This window comes from Martes martes (assembly GCF_963455335.1).
Source record: "Martes martes genome assembly, chromosome: 4".
Classification (NCBI taxonomy): Eukaryota; Metazoa; Chordata; class Mammalia; order Carnivora; family Mustelidae; genus Martes; species Martes martes.
In genome coordinates this window covers 187,348,114-187,365,693 of record NC_137891.1, presented here as the reverse complement: position 1 = coordinate 187,365,693, position 17,580 = coordinate 187,348,114, and the positions used below count along the sequence as shown (strand labels likewise).

The following is a 17,580-nucleotide window of genomic DNA, read 5'->3' as shown; positions in this document are numbered from 1 at the left end:
CCTGGCCCAGGGGGCTTCTGAGTTTGGTATGGAGAGAACTTCCACGCAGGCAAACAGGCTGGTTTCCGACCCACCGTTTCTGAGGGTTGTTAAGTGTGACTCACCCGGCCGCGGGTAGCTAGGGAGGGAGGCTTGGCGCTCTGAGCTGAGCTTTGAAAAGCGGTGGGGGGAGTTTGCATCTGTGACTCTCTCAAAGGGGCACCGTCCAGAGGGCAAGCAGAGATCTCTGCCGCATCTTGCAGGGGCTGTTTGTCGCGGGGGCCCCTGCCCCCAACGGCTCGAGCCTCACGCCCACTACCAGGGCGTCACTGCTGGTGGGGCACAAACGCATCTGGGGAGCAGCCTAAGGAGCTAACTCTGGTGGCAGGCGCGTGCCCCTCGGGCGTCAGCCTCTGCCTGCCTGGCTGGAGAAGGGCCAGCGGAGGCCAGAGCGCTCGCTCGCTGAGCACCGCGGTTTCTCCGTCTGCAAACAATAATCTTTTCGTCCCGGTAGGGCTGCTGGGAAGGAATGGGGTGGGGGGCAGCGAACAGCCAGAGGACACACTCCAGCCAGAGCGTTAAGAAAGGATTCGTTCCGCCAGGATCCGTCGCACCTCTGTTGGGGGCTGTGTTCAACCCGGTGTAGGGGCTAAACTTTGTGATGACCCAAGAGACGGGGTCCCTGCTCACAGGAAACTAACAGCCCAGGGGCTGTTCCTTCATTCATTTTGTCTTCTTTCCTCCTGTGGGTCCGCTCCTGAGGGCTGCCTCCATGCCTGTCCCATGGCAGGAGAGGACGAGAGGAGCCCCGGAGGGCACGGCCTGGACACACAGGAGGCACCCCAGGCCACGAGATTATGCCCTGGAGCTCCCTCCTCCCCTGGCCTGGCGGGGCTGTGCTGCCCACAGCGGCTCTGGTCTTCTCGTTTCAGATGGCAGAGCAGCTCATGACCTTGGCCTATGACAACGGCATCAACCTCTTCGATACGGCAGAGGTCTACGCAGCTGGCAAGTACGTGTCTTTTCTCGTGGGGACGACGTGGTGTGGGCCACAGCTTCCCTGGGAAGAGCCAGTGCTCTGGTCCTTGGTCCCAAGCGCCCACAAACGTGCCTCACACTCTGCCTGCTTTTTTAAACTTGGAATGGCCTTAGAAGGTGTTGTTTTCCTGGGGCCAAAATTGCAGGACGCTTGGACACTGGCCACTCGCTAAACTCCCCATGTGTCCGAGCCCCGAGATGCCCACAGTCCCTCTGGTGCCTCAGATGCCGGGCTGGGCAAGAGCCAGATCGGGCTGCGGTCCCGGGCTCTCCTGCAGCCGGCCCCGCGAGTCTGACATACTCATGTGTTAATGGTACCGCGAGGCCTCTCGAGCTGCGGAGAGCAGAGTCTGGCCAGCCTGGCCCTGCAGGAAGCACTCCCACCTTGGCAGTGAACTTCCCTCCTCAATTATGTAAAAGCCCTCTTCAGCCAAGGCTGCCGGCTCCAATTTTAAAGACTAGCGGTAATCAAATCATCCACTCTCCTGCATCGGGTTTCCAAAAGTCAGCTTTTGTTTGTGAAGTCATTTGTTGGCTCTCTGTTCATCCTCCCTCTGGCCCCTCCCGCCCGGGCCAAGCCAAGTTCCCATCAGCTGGCTTGGCTGCAGCCCGGCTGGCTGTGCGCGGTGGCCCCGGGGCTAGCACCTGCCTCGAAGGCTCTGGGTTATTACCTGCAGCCTGCCATGGGGCCCAGAGCCCTGAGAGTGGGAAGCCAGCTGGACCTTCTCTCCAGTCCCAACCCAGGGTCTGAGGACCTAACAGCTCTGGGGACCTCCCCGGGAGCCCCAAGATCTCCTCCAGCCCCCATCGGCAGCCCTCAGCCCCTCCGGATGCGCCAGCCCCTCCCCAGCGCTCATCCTGGCAGCCTCTTCCTATGAAAGTGAAATGCTTTCCAGACAGATGAACTAAAGCCAGAGGATCAGAGGTAGAAAAGCCCTGTGCACATGCCAAGCACACAGGCACTCCCCGGACTCTGCACCCCGGCCCGTGCCCCGGCCCTGCTGCCCGTGAGAGTGTGCAGGAAGCCACTCCGTGCCACAGCCTCTGGCCCCCAAGGTCCCAGCCCATGCGCACTGACCCCACACACTCCACACTCTCTGTGTCCCTGTCTTCACTGCCCCCTGATTAACCGGACACCCAGGGCTGGCTTATCAGCACTAGGCAGCCTCGGGGCACCCGCCGCCGAGGACTCCGAGAGCGGCTTCCCGTGGTGGGGTGGTGGTGCCCCTGGGGCCCACGGCCCTCCTCCTGCCCTCCACTCCTTCTGGGGCCCCAGCGGCTCCTTCTCAGGCCAGCCTGGAGCTGGACCTGCTACCCACCCCCAGCCATGCCTCAGTGCCAGCAGTCACCCACGGAGGAGGCTGGGCACTGTGCCCCAAGGGACGGGCAGGAAGGCTCTGGGCAGGGGACTGTCGCGCAGCTCCAGGGGCCGGTGGGCTGGTGGGCCGGGCGCTGTGCCTCTTGCTCCCCCAAGTGCCAAGTGCACATTCTGCTGAGCCCCCTGCTGCTGACGCTCATGCTAATCCGGGCACTTAGCAGAGAGCCACGGGATTCCTGTGCCCCCCTCCTCCCCCCGGCAGATGTCAGGCTCACCAGATTTCAGGGCCACGGGAATTCGTAGCCACAAGCCGCAGGCTGTGATCAGCTGCTCGCCTACAGCTCCCATCCCCCCCAGGACCACCACTGGCTTTTCTCCCTTCCTCCTTTTCTGAGCTTTTTGTCCCACAGACGAGGGACCGAGGAATCAAAGGAAGAGGCCCAGGCTGAGTGAATTTCTGTACATCTTGACCACAGACGAAGAGCATTCACAATGTATGCCGAACAGCTTGCAAATTAGAGCCCATTAGTCCTGAGCGCATGACTCAGGCACTTTCGTAATTGGAATGCAGCGCTGGGTATGGATCGTTCTCCGTCTGTTGTTTTTGCTCAGAAACATTTTGCTACAAGCAGAAAGTTCTCCAGAGTTAATCCAGCCCCGCAGTGCCAAGCAGGGCTAGGGCAGCCCGCCCGTGACCCCGCGAGCCCGAGCCTGGGGCAGGGTCAGAGCGACGCCAGAAAGAACGGAGAGCAGGCAGCATGGCCTCTGTCCCTCTATTGTCCAAAAGCAAGAAACGAGAAACATGTACCCACACACGTGAATGCACACGCACGCACGCACGCATACACGCGCCCTGCAGGAAATTCAGCCCCTGGCCCGGAACACTTGGGAATGGGATGGCGCTGGCCTTGCCAAGCAGGACATCTGCTCCTTCCTTCTCTGTGAGAGCGGGAGCGACTTGCGCTCAGACAGGCGCCCGAAGGGTCACCGCCCGCGGCCACTGTCATGGGGAACGAGAGCCTCCTGCAGGCTCTCTCCTCTTTCTGGAGTGAACTGCCCAAGCCAAGACGAGCCTTGTTAGCAGCCTGGCCCTCTGGCCTCAGTGGCATCATCACAGAGGGGACCACGTGGCCGGTTGTCGCGCTGGGGCGAGGTTGAATGTCTCTGTCACACTCTAATGAAAGCCCCACGTCTCGGTCTCTTTTGCAGGGCTGAGGTGGTGCTGGGCAACATCATCAAGAAGAAGGGTTGGAGGTAATTACCCTGTCCTGTCTGGGTCCGCGTCCGGCTGCACACAGGGAAAAGCCCAAAGGAGGCCGGTGGGAGGGCAGGGGGCACATCGAGGGGCAGACGCACCCCGGGTCCAGGGCGAGCGTCGGCTCGGGTCCCCCTGCCGTCCTTGCCTCTTTGGCACCAGAGGGCTCAGGGCTGCCCTCGGTGACCTTTGGGCAGCCGGCCAGTCCTTCTAAAGCCTGGAAGTGTCAGGATTTTTCTCACCAGGAAGGGGAGAATGTTCCAGAAAGGAGGCAGCCCTGTGCTCCCTCCGCAGGGAGAGCGTATTCGCACCGTGTGGGGCTGTGGTGAGGTGGGAAGCTTCTGCCGGGTCCGTCACTGGGGTGCCGCACTGAGTTCTGCGAGACGGAGAGGAGTCTGTGCTGGAGAGGGAAGTCGAGCGGAGGCCCTTGTGCCCTGCCCCCCCCCACCCCGCCCTGCTCTGCCCGCTCTGCCTCTGCCCTCCACCTCTGGTCCGGCAGGGATCCAGAGGGCCAGGGTCCCAGGTCGCACACTGACACGTGCTCAGCCAAAAGAGATGAGGACTTCCTGGGTGGCCTGGGGGAAGCAGAGGGTACAGCTGCTGAAGAGAGGGACAGTCCTTCTCTGGGCTTGGAACCTACCCATTCTCACTGTCCCTGCCTGGAGAGGGACCACGTCTGAGCTCTCTGACAGGGCTGTCCTAGGACTCGGTGACCCGAGTCTGTAAGACACCAGCTCAAGGCTGGACATCACACTCACCTGGAGAGGGGCAGCCCCCTGACTGGTCACCACAGCTCCCCACCAGGTCCCCCCACCGCCCCCCAAGCCCCTCAGAAGCCTGAGGTCCCTGGTCAAGCAGGATTCCCACCCTCCTTGGGACAGACTGGGCTGGGCACTTGCCCACACTTTGGGACCCCCTGGGGCCCACGTGTCTTTATTTTCAGGGACAACAGAGGCGTTGTAAATCTGGGCCCGTCCCCCACCGCTAAGCCCCTGGGCACAGATGACTGACACCCCTCTTCTTGCCCCAGCAAAGTACTTTGTTTCTTCTCGGCTCTAATTCATCACAAAACAAATTCCTCCTGACTCCCTAACTAACGGAAATGGCACATGTTACTGAATGCCCCGATTCTGTCTTAGGGGAGCCCCCAGGGAGACCCACGTTAGGTCACAAGTCCCCACCCCCACCCCCGCCTGCAGTTGCAGCTCAAGGGGACCACAGCTTCAGAGCAGCCCCCCCGCCCCCACGGGAGGAAAGCACATTGGCACCCCCCTCTTTGGGAAGGATCTCGACCACCTGGGGCCTGGAGGGGCCATCATCACGGCCGCCCATTGGACCAGGACCGGACAGGTGCCACCACTTGGCTCCCGCAGGTTTCCTGCAGGAGACCTGAATCCATTCCGTTCCCTCCGGGCTTTCCATCACCCAGACCCCGACTCCCTCTCACCCAGGGTCCTGCCCCACCCAGCAGTCCTTCCCTCGGTGCCCCCCCCCCAAGGCTGTGTCACACAGCGCTTTCTGGAAGCCTGTCTTTGACCTGTGGGGAGACAACCAGACTGCTCGGGCCCCTCACCGCCTCCTTCCATCCTCACCAGAGCCCCTCCGTCCATCTGTCCATCCGTCCCCTTGACCTCCTGGCAGTGCGCTCCCTGCACCTGATTCCTCTCAGACAAAACCCACTGGAGCCGGGGCCGGGGCGGCAGGGGCTTCCTTCCCCAGGCCAGGTCCGTCTGCGCCTCCCCTGGTGCATCTCCCGCCGGGGCTCCCCTGCACCAGACGCCACCCTCTCCTGGCCCCCACTGCCGGAATCTGGGTTCCACGGTGAGTTAGTTGCATCCGTGGCTTGTCTCGGGGCTCGACGGGCAGCCCCAGGACCCTGGGCTCGCACACCCCAAACATGGAACGATTGAGAGGTACCTGCGTCCCACCCCAAGCTCCCAGAGGAGAAGGGCGCTCCAGAGCCTCCGAACGCTGGTGACACCCCCCACCGCGGCCGCGCCCGGTAACGCCCTTTCTCTTCTGTTCCGCAGACGGTCCAGCCTGGTCATCACCACCAAGATCTTCTGGGGAGGAAAGTAGGTGCAGCGGCAGGCGAGGCTCCGGGCTGGGGTCAGGGTTCGGGGGGCTCCTGGGGGCGAGTGTGCAGCCGTCTCCCCTGGCTGGTGCCTGTCCCTATTGACCCCACCTTCCAGAAAAGCAGCTTTGGCTGAGTTGCCTTTTACTCAGACCTTGTTTGTTATTTTTACTTTCGTGGATTTGTTATTTTTTCTGATGACAAAGGTAACATCCTAAAAATTCTGGAAAACACAGGAAATTCATGAACTGTCTAAACTCTTCCGCCCTCCCTGACCACAGACCACCCCTGCCAGTTTCCGGGGGCTGGCCCCACATTCTCTCTAGGGCTGGACAAAATCGGCTTCATAGGAATTCTAAATGGGCCTGATTCTTAATTAAAAAACAAAAACATCCAAGGGAAACAGAAGGACGAATTGAATCACCTCTTCCTCCCCCCTGCGGCGACCCTCTGCCCCGATAGCCAGGCGGCCCGGCCCTTCTCCCAGCCTGCGCGAGCACATCCTTTGGCTTATCCCCCAAGTGGAATCAGACTGCACGTGGCATGCACTGACCTACTTTTTTTTGCCTAACATTGCGTCATAAACATTTTCCCCGAAACTGCTTGCAACACCACGCGCTGTCGTCCTGTTTTTCAGAGCAGAGACCGAGAGAGGCCTTTCCAGGAAGCACATCATAGAAGGTGAGGGGGCGCTCTGGCCCCACACAGCCCCCCACACCCATGGCATCTTCCTGCAGGTGCCCGAGGGAAGAAAGCCAGGTGTCCCCACCCCACCACCAATGCACCCCATGCTCGGGGGCCGACCCTCTCCTTCTACCCAGGCTCTGCAGCACGAGAGCAAGACCCCAGGTGCCCTCAGATGGGTAGTGATGTCTTGGAGAAGACAAGACAGGCCTGGGGTGCAACCGGGGCTGGGCCCTGTGCTGACTGGGGATCCTGAGCAGGGGACCTCGCTTCCCCAAGCCCCTGTGGCAACATCTGTAGGATGGGTGTGGGAAGAGTGCCCACCTCTGGGGTTTTGGAGAATTGGGAGGAACCCAGGAGGGGCATGTCCGACAGAGCCCAGCGCTCTGAACACAGGACTGTTAAGAGAGAGAGAGGAGAGATGGGAGGGATCCGGGATGCTGTCTGGCTTATCCTGTGATTATATTGTCCGTGCTTTTTCCATCTGTGCTCATTTTCATCAAGGTAATACACTCCCTCCTCTAAAAATCAAATGATAAGGGACGCCTGGGGGGCTCAGTCGGTTGGGCGTCTGCCTTCGGCTCAGGTCACCATCCCAGGATCCTGGGATCGAGTCCCACATCCGGCTCCCTGCTCAGCAGGGAGCTTGCTTCTCCCTCTGCCACTCCCCCTGCTCATGCTCTCTCTGGCTTTCTCTCTCTCAAATAAATAAATAAATTCTTTTTTTAAAAAAATTAAATGACGAGGAGGCTGTGCTCCCCATCCCCAGCCCCAGACCTTGGCTCTGCAGTCCTGTTTTGCCCTGTTGCTAAGGGCTGACTGGTGCAGGGACACAAGTGCAGCTTCCCCTCCGTGTGGGATGACCCGGCTCTCCCTGTCACCCCATGGGCCACCTGGGGGCCTGTGAGGCCACCCCTTCATTCAGTCACAGAGCATTTGGCCGACAGACCCGACCACCACCAGCTTCGGGGTGTGGGCCCCCTTCAGTCCTGGCTTTTCTTCCGCTCAGGTGGGGCCCATGAGGTGCCCGCACATGTCCCCACACAGTCCGACAGCTCCCGGCGCCACGGGCCTCGTCTTTCCCTCCTCCTGCTCCCCAAGCCTCCGGTGCTCGTGCTGATGATGACGGTCCCCTCTGTCCCCTCCCCCAGGTCTGAAGGCCTCCCTGGAGCGGCTGCAGTTGGAGTACGTGGACGTGGTGTTTGCCAACCGCCCAGACCCCAACACGCCCATGGAAGGTAGGTTCTTTCCAACGGCTGCTACCGCCGGGCCCCGCGGGGCACCCCGGCCGCTGGTCGCAGGCCGCTGGTGGGGGCGGGGGGGGGTGAGCTCAGCCGAGGCGGTGGGAGGGGCCGAGGGGGGCCCTCACTGCCCAGAGGTGCGCCCTGGCGCCTCCAGGCTCACGCCCGCCCCGTCCTGGCTTTGGGTCCTGGCTTGGGGTCCGCACCTGCTCCCCGTGCCCCCGCCGGGGGTTTAGAACCGCGTGGAGTGTTCTCTCCTCTCAGCTGTTCATATTCTGCAGCTAAACGAAGTCGCGAGACGGCGGCTCTTTGCGACTGCTGTGCTCCTTTCCGCCACATTCCCGTCCTGCGGGGTCTTTCGCTCTGGGGAATAAATTGTTACTTAGAGGAGGAAAAAAAATGTGCCGCGCTTGGAAAAGCAGTTTGGATTTCTTTGGCCCTTATTCGTTCTTCCCACTCCTGCCGTCTCCACACCCCCCGTGCCCCCCCTCATTGCCCCCACCCCACTTCCTGCTTCAGACTCATTTGTGCTCTGCTGCTTCAGGGATTTGGAAAATTAGGTTGTGTTCAAGTTATCTTTTCTTCATTTGTGTCTCTATATATACTGCGCACGCGTGCGTGTATATATACGTGTGTGCGGTGCGTGGGGTTGGTTTGGTTTGGTGTGTGTGCTCTGGTTTTTGGGGGGGTTTTTGTTTTGTTTTGTTTTTGACGGAACAAGTACTCCGTGAAGGAGAGTTGCGCTTCCCTCCCCTGCCCTCTGTCATACCGCGCCTCTCCGTGTTCCCGCAGCTATAAACTCTGGTCTCTCTAAATCTTTCTTTATCACCAGGGGACCCATTTAGTTCCTCCAAGTCAAGGACATTCATCATAGAAGGTACACAGTGCCCTTAGCCTGACTATTGACTCCGTGTCCGACCTGCATTTTATGAGACGGTGGTTTTATTTACGCCACTCTCTTGCCCCCCAAGACAAACTTCTCCATAAAATGCATAAAGGAAAAATAAGCGCCCTATGAGAACATCTTGCAAGTGAAGGAAAAGCAAAGCGGTGTGGAGCCCCTGCCCCTGCCCCTGCCTGGCCCGCCTGTCATTTCATTCCTCCCCTGCCCCCCCCACCCCCGTGCATGACCCGTGCCCACCCACCCCACCCCCGCCTTGCACTGCCGTGATCCTCGGGGTGGGGGGGGGCCGGCTGTCTGTCTGCCAGGGCTCCTCTTGATTTGGGGATGCTGTGATCGGCGCCTGAAACCTTGACCCTGGATGGTCTGGGAGAGGGTTGGAGAGACCAGGGGCCCACAGGAGCAAACATCAGGGACCCCGGAACATGTGGCTTCCAACACGTCTTAACTTCATGGGGCACATTTGCTAAGCGCCAGCCTCAAGCAGAAGCAAAACCCACCAGAAGCAAGCTGTCCCATCACAGCATGCCGTCTCCACCATGAGCATCGTGGCCTCGCGTGGTGCCCGCGTCCCCTGGACGGGCTGAGCGGCCACCGGCCGCTCCCCCCGCCCTTGCCGTGCAGCCCGAGCCCTCCATCAAAACGGAGTCATTTCTTTCCTTGAACAATACCTCCGCGAGCTGCCAAAACTCCGAGACCTGGAGAGCCCCTGGCCATGCCCGGTCTCTGCCTGCCCCCAAGCTAAGGGCCTGCCCAGGACCCCACACCAAGGGCAGGCCACGGTCTCCCCGGGAGCCAGGCTACGGCCCACAGCGGATGGGCTCCTGCCTGCCAACTGGCACTGCCACCTGACCCCTCCCATGTATTATTTGTGACGAGACAGTAGGTACTGTGGGTTCTGACAGTAGCTGGATGGATTCGGTCCCACTTCTGTTCAACGGCATTAAATATTGAGGGGAAGACTGTTGTCCCTAGTTGTCCCTGTTCCTGAGGCCGCTGTCATGGGTGCAGCAGCAGCACAGAGCGCCGTGCTTCCGGGTGTGGGCTGCACCCCCGCCGGCCACTGCCCCGGGACCCCTCCTCTCTCAGGCCAGCCGCCAGCTCTCACAGGCTCCTGCCCTGGCGGCCGGTCCCCCCAGGCCCTCGGGGGACTCCCGTCTCTGCACGGGAGGGGCGGTGCAGGAGAGAGCCATGCTCCCGGGACAGAGAGGCAGCCGGGCTAGTGGACAGGGGTGTCCCCCACCTCCCTCTCAGGCATGTAGGCCTAAGCCTTGGCTGGAGAGATCCATAGTGATGCTGGTTGGTCACCAGGGTCCCCTCAGGGTGTTCCTAAAGAGCGTGACAAGGACAGCCAGCCGGGAGCCTGGGGTGTAGGCGGATCCCTTCCTGGGGCCCCCAAGCCTTCTGACGGGGCGGGTCTCCTTCGCATTGAGTGGTGCTGGCATTCAAACCCCCGCGGCCTGTTGGCGGTCCCCGGGGGTCAGGGCGGGTGTCCAGGCTTCCCTGCCAGCCCTCCTCCTGAGGAGAGGCGGAGAGGAGCCCAGTCCCTGATCTTGGAAGGAAGGAGAGGGCAGGACTGGCCTGTAGGCCTGGAAGCTGACGTGGTTTTTCAGGGGTCCTGGGCGAACCCCTGACACCAGCATCCCAGAAGCCCCGGCTATCTTAGCTCTCTACTGAAAGAGGGGACCTCGGCCAAAGGGGCGCCCAAGGACCCAGGGTGGGTGGGAAGTGACACCCCAAAACAGGGGCAGCTCTCAGCGGGAGAAAGGGCCGGCGCGTTCCGTGGGGAGCTTTGGGGACAATGCCCGCCTTCTCCTTCCTTCCGTGGGCTCTCCCACCCCCTGCTGTCTCGGGGACCCCAGCCCCCACCCCCAGCTCGGCAGCAGATGAGGAGCAGGCCACCTGGGGAGAGATGGGACTTCCAGGGGTCAAGGTTGCTGCTTCGTTTCTGGACACACTTGTTCTTCAGCCCTACTTCCCGCCCTGCCCTTGGCCGTGGGACTTGCAAGCACTGTATGGGTCAGTGAGGGACCTGACGCGTAGCCCTGCCCCCTGCAAAGCTGCGAGACAGTTCGAAATTTTTCAGCTGGAGGCCAAGTCTGTTTTAAAAACCACAACGTCCCCGTGGACGGAAACCGCCTGGCGTGGGAGTGGTGGGAAGGCTGCCACCGACAGATTTTTATTTCTCAAAAACTTTTCCGAGTACTGGGAAGAATCGATCGTGTCGCGGGGGTGAGGCTCCCTTGCCTGACACCGGGCGGGTTTGAGAACCGGGGTGGATACAAACAGCGCTTTCCGTGTCTGCTTCCGGCTCTGGGGGACACGAGGGGAGCTCCCCTCCACAGCCCCCATCCTCTGGGATCATCCAGGGCCCCGCCCTGCCCTTGGTCGTGACAGAGGCCCCTGTGACCTCTCCATTCAGTCTCAGATCCCAGTGCGAATCTGACACAGCCCGAATCAGAAGACTGAAACAGGCGACCTCTGTGCTGACTTCCTGATGCCTTTTGCTGGTCTGTTTCGTCCCCAAACGAGAGAACCCGCCCTCCCCATTCGACAGTCCAAACCCACATTCTCTGATCTCACCTTTCCCTCATCACTCCAGTGTGCCACAGAGACGCCACAGTCCGTCTAGAACCCGCTTCTCTAAGATCCTTTACAAAGACTTGTAACTGTTTGGGGAAATTGTTTCCGAGACCAGCTTCTTGGATTGTGGTTCGCTTTTCTTCCCGTGGCCCCTGAACAGCCACACCCGACTTTGGAGCCAGGAAGTACACTGCTTGCAAGACACCTTTGCAGCTCCCCCCTCCTCCCGGCGCCCCAGCTGTATTTGCAGAATGTCCCCAGGCTGTGCCCCACGCCCCTGGCCACCTCACCCCCAACCCGCAGTTTCCCCTTCTCTCCCTACAGAGACCGTGCGCGCCATGACCCATGTCATTAACCAGGGGATGGCCATGTACTGGGGCACGTCGCGCTGGAGCTCCATGGAGATCATGGTACGGTGGCGACCGCTCCGCGTGTGTGGGTCCGTGGGACGTGGGCTCCCAGTCCCATTCTAGGGATGAATGGCAGATCCAGGGCCACTGGTCCCGATGGCACGGACAACCGGCTCCTACAGCGAGGGAGGGTTTGGTGACGTGTGGCAGCTACGTCCGCAGGCAGGGCTCTTGAATCCCGGCACTGTGTGGCCTTAGGCAGATGGCTTGACCTCTCTGAGTGTGGTTTCCTCACCTGTAGAACAAGACCACTAGGAAGACCTAGCTCCCCGCCCCCGCCCGGAGGCTGTTCTGAGAGAACAGGTGTGAGCCCCTCCGCAGACGAGCTGGGGCTCAGCCACCGGCCCTGAGCTTCCGTGATGCTCCCGCTGCCGTTAGATTTGAGGGCTCGTGTGGACTAACTCCCATTTAATCCTCACAGCACCCTACAAGGTCAATGTTGTTGTCATCCTGTTTTTCCAATGTGGATGTTGAGGCACAGAGAGGTTAAGTAGTACACCCAAGGTCACACAGCGTGTGCTGAGGTCAGTCTCCCAACTGCAGCTCTCTGGGCCTGGGCTGCCTCGGAACGTGAGCCGCTGCTGGGAGCCCAGCTTCCGTCTCCTAATCCCTGGTGTTTCCCCTCGCCCACACTTTCAGGAAAGCCTCCCCTCCCCAGTCCCCTCCCTCCAGGGAGCCAGCAGAGACAGAGGCCGGCGGACGTTTCCTGGTATTTCTGGGTATCCCAGAAGGGTCAGCAGGGTGCCCCCCACCCTCAGAGGCAGGCAGCTGGCGGCCCAGGGGGTTGGAGAGCAGCGGTCTGGGGACAGGGTCTTCCCAGGACTGTCTCCAAAGGCTGACCTTCTACCCCTGCTTCCAGACCCCTCCCCGCCTCCACCCTTCCCATGCTGGTCCTCCCAGAATTCCCCACATCCTGGGGTCCTTGGGAGGGGGTTTCTCCTCTGGTGAGTCCCAGCTTTCTGCTTCTTCAAAAATATTAAGCAGAATTTCCAAGTTAACACAATTCTAGATGCTGGCGATTTTCATCTGCCTTCAGCACTGGCAGCATTCGTGAGCATGTGGCGTTTTTCTGAGGCTGCCTGGAGCCAGCACGGAGCTCACCGAGCTGTCTGTGTCTTATCCCCATTTTACAGATGCAGTAGCTGAATCTCAAACCAAAGGGGAAAGGGCGTCTCCCGCTGGCAGGCAGGGCTTCCCGGTAGTCTGTCTGGAGACCTCAGCCCTGGCTCAGGCCCATCTGGTGGGAGTGGAGGGAGAGTCTCCGGAGTCCCGGCCTTGAGCTCCAAGTCCCAGAAATGTGCTGATGCCGGCCACTCTCCCCTCCTGGCATAGCATTTCCCGCCACGGCCACCGTCATCCCAGGGCTGGGGCTCTGGAGTCATGATCCTGATAAAAACAGTAACCGCACAGCAGGCAGGCACTGTCCTGAAGGCTGTGACCAACGTCAGCGCAGATGGGGAAACTGAGGCAGAGAGGGGCGAGCTCCTTGTCCAAGGCCACCCAGCCAATAAGTGCCAGAACCCGAGTCTCTCCATTGAGTTGTGCATTCCCCCCATGCCTTCAGCTGTGGGGTTCACCCCCTTTCCCAGCAGAGGGGGTGGGGGGACAGGCTAACCGTTTCTCAGGAAAGCCATGAATCTCCCCAGAGAGGAGGGCGGGGGGAGAGCAGGTGGGCCCGCTGTTTCCCCGGGAGGCTTTTATGTCTCCCGCCCCTGCTCCCCCAGGCAGCCCCCAGACCTGCTGATGGACGGGGACCATCCGTGGTCCTGTTTGCATCCCTAGGAGGCCTACTCCGTGGCCCGGCAGTTCAACCTGATCCCGCCCATCTGCGAGCAGGCAGAGTACCACATGTTCCAGCGCGAGAAGGTGGAGGTACAGCTGCCCGAGCTCTTCCACAAGATAGGTGGGCTCCCCCGCCCCCCGCCCCTCCCCTTTCCCTCGCCCCAGCCCCGCTCCGCCCCAGCCCCTCTTCCCCCTCGCCCCCCCAACCCACCCCTCCTCCTCTCTCCCTTGCTCTGTCCCCTCACCCCCGCCCCCTGCATCAGAACCTTGGGCCTGACCTCGCCTGGCTTTCCTCTCCCAGGAGTGGGCGCCATGACCTGGTCCCCTCTGGCCTGCGGCATCGTTTCCGGAAAGTACGACAGTGGCATCCCACCCTACTCAAGAGCCTCCTTGAAGGTGAAGGAGCGGCCAGGCCGGGGGGAGGGGACGGGCAGGCGACAGGCATTTGGGGTGGACGGGACACTGCGGGGCGGAGCCAGGGCCGGGGACCCAGAGCCCGCCTCTGGAAAGGCTGCTCCCGGCCCCGGCTGAAAAAGCGCTTCCACTCCCTCGCCAGCCCCACCACGCCCCACCCCCAAGGCCTGGGCCGGGTCCACGCGTGCTGTTTGGGATGGCCCCTGCCGCAACATATACCACCCCCTGCACAGTCTGGGGCCCGGGCCCGGGCCTGCAGAGCCGCTTCCTTCGCTCCCCAGAGGTGATCCGGAACAAGTCCCCCCACCCACACAGACACATCTCTGCAGTGGGAACGCAGGAGGGTCTCCAAAATGCAGGGTTTGGGGGAGGAGGAGCGGGCAGAGAAAGGCCTACCCAGGTCAGGGCAGATCCAGCCCCAGAGCCCCCCTGCCTCGGGTTCGAGGATGCCCCGTCCACCCCACTCCTGCCCAGTCCACAGCAGAGTCAAGGAGTCCCCTGGAAGGCACTCCAATGCCAGGGTTGGGGGCAGCTGAGACCACAGCTCCCCAGAGCTCTGGTCTCGGGGCCAGAGGCCAAAGCATTCCTTCCCAGGCTGCCAGGCTCCTCGTCCTGGCTCAGGGGCCCCTCCTCAGCAACCCCACAGGCTCTGGGCTTCCCCTTCCACGGGCCCCTCCTTCCGACTGCCCAGCTCTGTTCTACAGGGGGCACGGCTGGTCTGGGGGTGCGGATGCTGCCGGGGCACAGATCGTCCGCCGTGACCTGCCCTCACCTGTGTGCTCCCCACACCCCACCACCAGGGCTACCAGTGGCTGAAGGACAAGATCCTGAGTGAGGAGGGCCGGCGCCAGCAGGCCAAGCTGAAGGAGCTGCAGGCCATCGCCGAGCGCCTGGGCTGCACCCTCCCCCAGCTAGCCATAGGTACGAGGACTTGGGGGGTAGCGTTGACTGTTGTCCCGGGAGCCATGTCAGGAGTCCTGAGGGCCGGGGCTGCTCCCTCCATTAGCCAGCCAGAGGTAATGGGCCTCCAACTTTCATGGGGAGAGAAGCGTGGGGGGTCATCCCTGGGCACAGGGGCCACCTCTCCCCCTGGAAGCAGTTGGTGCCAGGGCTTTCCCAGAAGCCTGTCCAGCCCCGTCCCGGGCAAAGCCCCCCCCCCCAACATGCTGGACCCTCCCGGACACCCTCAGCGCCGCGACCAAGAGGCCAGGTCTCTGTGGCCCCGTCAGGGACAGGGCAGAAGGAGGGGCCCCTGCACTGGCTGTGTGTCCCTCACCTCTGCTCTTCCTGCCCCAGCCTGGTGCCTGAGGAACGAGGGGGTCAGCTCCGTGCTCCTGGGTGCTTCCAGCGCGGACCAGCTCATGGAGAACATTGGAGCCATACAGGCGAGTTGGGAAGGGGGCTGCTGGGCGTGTCCCCCCCCCAAGGCCCTGGGGCCGAACTCAGGGTCGTAGTCAGTCCAGCCCGTGTTTGTTGGGCACCTCCCGTGGGCCAGTTCTGCCGTGGGCATCCGGGCTGCCGCAGAGCTCCCTTAGAAGCCGGCTCTGGAAGAGCAGACAGGGGGCACCGAGCGCAGGATGTGAGGAAATGAGACTCTGACAGGCCCTAGAGCAAGGGCAGGGCTAGGGTTAGAGCTGGGGGGCGCAGGAGGGCCGTGGTGTCGTGCACCCAGGCTGAAGGGAGCCGGGAGTAGGCTTGCTGAGAAAGTGACGTGCGTGCGGGCAAAGGCACCTGCAAACACCTGGAGGAACAGAAGAGGTGGAGGCGGGGCACCGGTGGGCGGGGCCTGGCGCAGAGGGGCGGGGCCTGGTGCAGAGGGGGCGGGGCAGAGCCCAGGGGCTCTAGGGACTTGGGTGGTTGTTGAGACAAGAGCAGAGGAGGGACCCAATGCCCACCTACATTTTTTTTTTAAGAATTTATTTATTTATTTATTTATTGAAGATTTTATTTATTGGGGCGCCTGGGTGGCTCAGTGGGTTAAAGCCTCTGCCTTCGGCTCAGGTCATGGTCCCGGGGTCCTGGGATCGAGCCCCGCATCGGGCTCTCAGCTCAGCAGGGAGCCTGCTTTCTCCTCTCTCTCTCTCTCTGCCTGCCTCTCTGCCTACTTGTGGCCTCTGTCTGTCAAAAAAATAAATAAAATAAAAAGATTTTATTTATTTTTTTGACAGACAGAGGCCACAAGTAGGCAGAGAGGCAGGCGGGGGCAGGTGGGAAGCAGGCTCCCTGCTAAGCAGAGAGCCCGATGCGGGGCTCGATCCCAGGACCCCGGGACCATGACCTGAGCCGAAGGCAGAGGCTTTAACCCACTGAGCCACCCAGGCGCCCCAAGAATTTATTTATTTATTTGACAGAGAGATCATAAGTAGGCAGAGAGGCAGGCCAGGGTGTCGGGGGGAACAGGTTCCCTGCCAAGCACAGAGCCTGGCACGGGACTCGATCCCAGGACTCCGAGATCATGACCTGAGCCGGAGGCAGAGACTCAACCCACTGAGCCACCCAGGCGCCCCCACCTACATTTTAAAAGGATCCCGCTCTCCCTCGCTGTTGAGTGGAGGAAAGGCTTTGGGGACCAGGAGGGGGCGCAGGGAGATCCTCAGGGAAGTGACCCGCTCGGAGAGGTTTGGATCCTGGATGATCAGGAAGGTGAGGCCAACAGGACGGAGGCACGGTCAGAGGCAGCCTGTGGAGTTCACCTGGAAGGGCGGCCTTGCAGTTGGTTGAAGTGGGGAAGGCTACGAAAAGTAGTTTGGGGGTGCAGAGGTCAGGTGTCTGGCCCTGGAATCTTTATTTTGTGCCTTCTAGATGGTTCTAGAGCACTCTGGAGCTTGAGGCGCAGAGATAAACCCCAGGGGGTGTTCCTCTCTGCCCCAGACCTTCTAGAACACGGAAGCAGCACAGCCCACCTCTGCTTCTGCAAGAAGCACGATGTGATGAGGCGGGACAGGCTGGCGGTGGCCAGAAGATTGCCACCCAGCCCCCCTGCAGGTCAGGGCAGTCCTGTTGGTGGGATTCTGATTTTGCTCTCGTCCTTGCACACAGGTCCTTCCGAAACTGTCGTCTTCCATTATCCACGAGATTGATAGTATTTTGGGCAATAAACCCTACAGCAAAAAAGACTACCGATCCTAAGAAGCCACCGGCCGCTTGCCCGGACACTTTCGTTCCCCTCCTAGTCTCTCTTGTTCGCTCGCTTAAGCTGTTTTGAAGCCAAGTCCGGGGTGTGGTTTGCCTCAAAAAGAAAACATCATGGCGAGATGTCCTTGGGGAAAAGATCTCAAAAGTTGCTGCAAGACACCATTCGCTGCTTCGAGGACCGAATTCAGATCCGTGCGGGGAGACCGCACTGACGGGGCAGGGTGCTGGAGCGGTCCCGCCCGAGCCCGCCTGCAGCCTCCGCTCACCCCCCAGGAAGAAACCACCGCCGCTGCTCCCAGCCTCAGCCCTTCCCGGAGACACCTCTAGTCCAGGCCAGGCCGAGACCCGGCTGGGTCCTGGGGGCAGCAGGGCTGGCCTCTCCTCTCCTGAGAACCCCCAGCTGGTGTCAGGGGTAGGAAAGAAGCAACCAGGTCTGGCTCTTCCCACAGTGCCCTCCGCTGGGGCACTGGACGTAGGGCGGGACCTCCCCGGTGGGCGTCTCCCTCACCTCCCTCTCGTTAAGGGCTCCCGGCGTTTTAGGATAGGCCTGACCCCAGATTCCGTCTGCAGCCTCTTGAGCACCACGACCCCCTACGGGTCTCCCAGGGGCCTTCCGAGCTGTCCCTTGACCCCCAGCACCCCCCTTGCTGGCAGGGGCCGAGATCCAGGGGCACCCACTATCAAGTGGGGCCCACCGGAAGTTCGGGGGTCTAACTGAGCTCATGGCTCTGCCAGCTTCCTCCCTGCCCACAGGCCATGAAGCCCG

The 17,580-nt window shown here is 61.3% G+C and overlaps 1 protein-coding gene across 3 annotated transcripts in view; it reads left to right on the top strand.

Moving 5' to 3' along the window:
• The window catches only part of KCNAB2 (potassium voltage-gated channel subfamily A regulatory beta subunit 2), an 80,400-nt gene extending 63,433 nt beyond the window's left edge, over positions 1–16,967 (top strand). For all 3 annotated transcript variants that reach the window (XM_080802467.1, XM_080802466.1, XM_080802468.1), the window contains 11 exons: positions 912–991; positions 3,545–3,589; positions 5,621–5,665; positions 6,302–6,345; positions 7,500–7,586; positions 11,398–11,483; positions 13,266–13,386; positions 13,567–13,661; positions 14,480–14,600; positions 14,976–15,064; positions 16,719–16,967. In XM_080802467.1, coding sequence (XP_080658593.1) covers positions 912–991; positions 3,545–3,589; positions 5,621–5,665; positions 6,302–6,345; positions 7,500–7,586; positions 11,398–11,483; positions 13,266–13,386; positions 13,567–13,661; positions 14,480–14,600; positions 14,976–15,064; positions 16,719–16,808 — 903 coding nt within the window. In that variant the 3' untranslated portion in view covers positions 16,809–16,967. The remainder of the gene's footprint in view (positions 1–911; positions 992–3,544; positions 3,590–5,620; positions 5,666–6,301; positions 6,346–7,499; positions 7,587–11,397; positions 11,484–13,265; positions 13,387–13,566; positions 13,662–14,479; positions 14,601–14,975; positions 15,065–16,718) is intronic.
• The last annotated feature ends 613 nt before the right edge of the window (positions 16,968–17,580 follow it).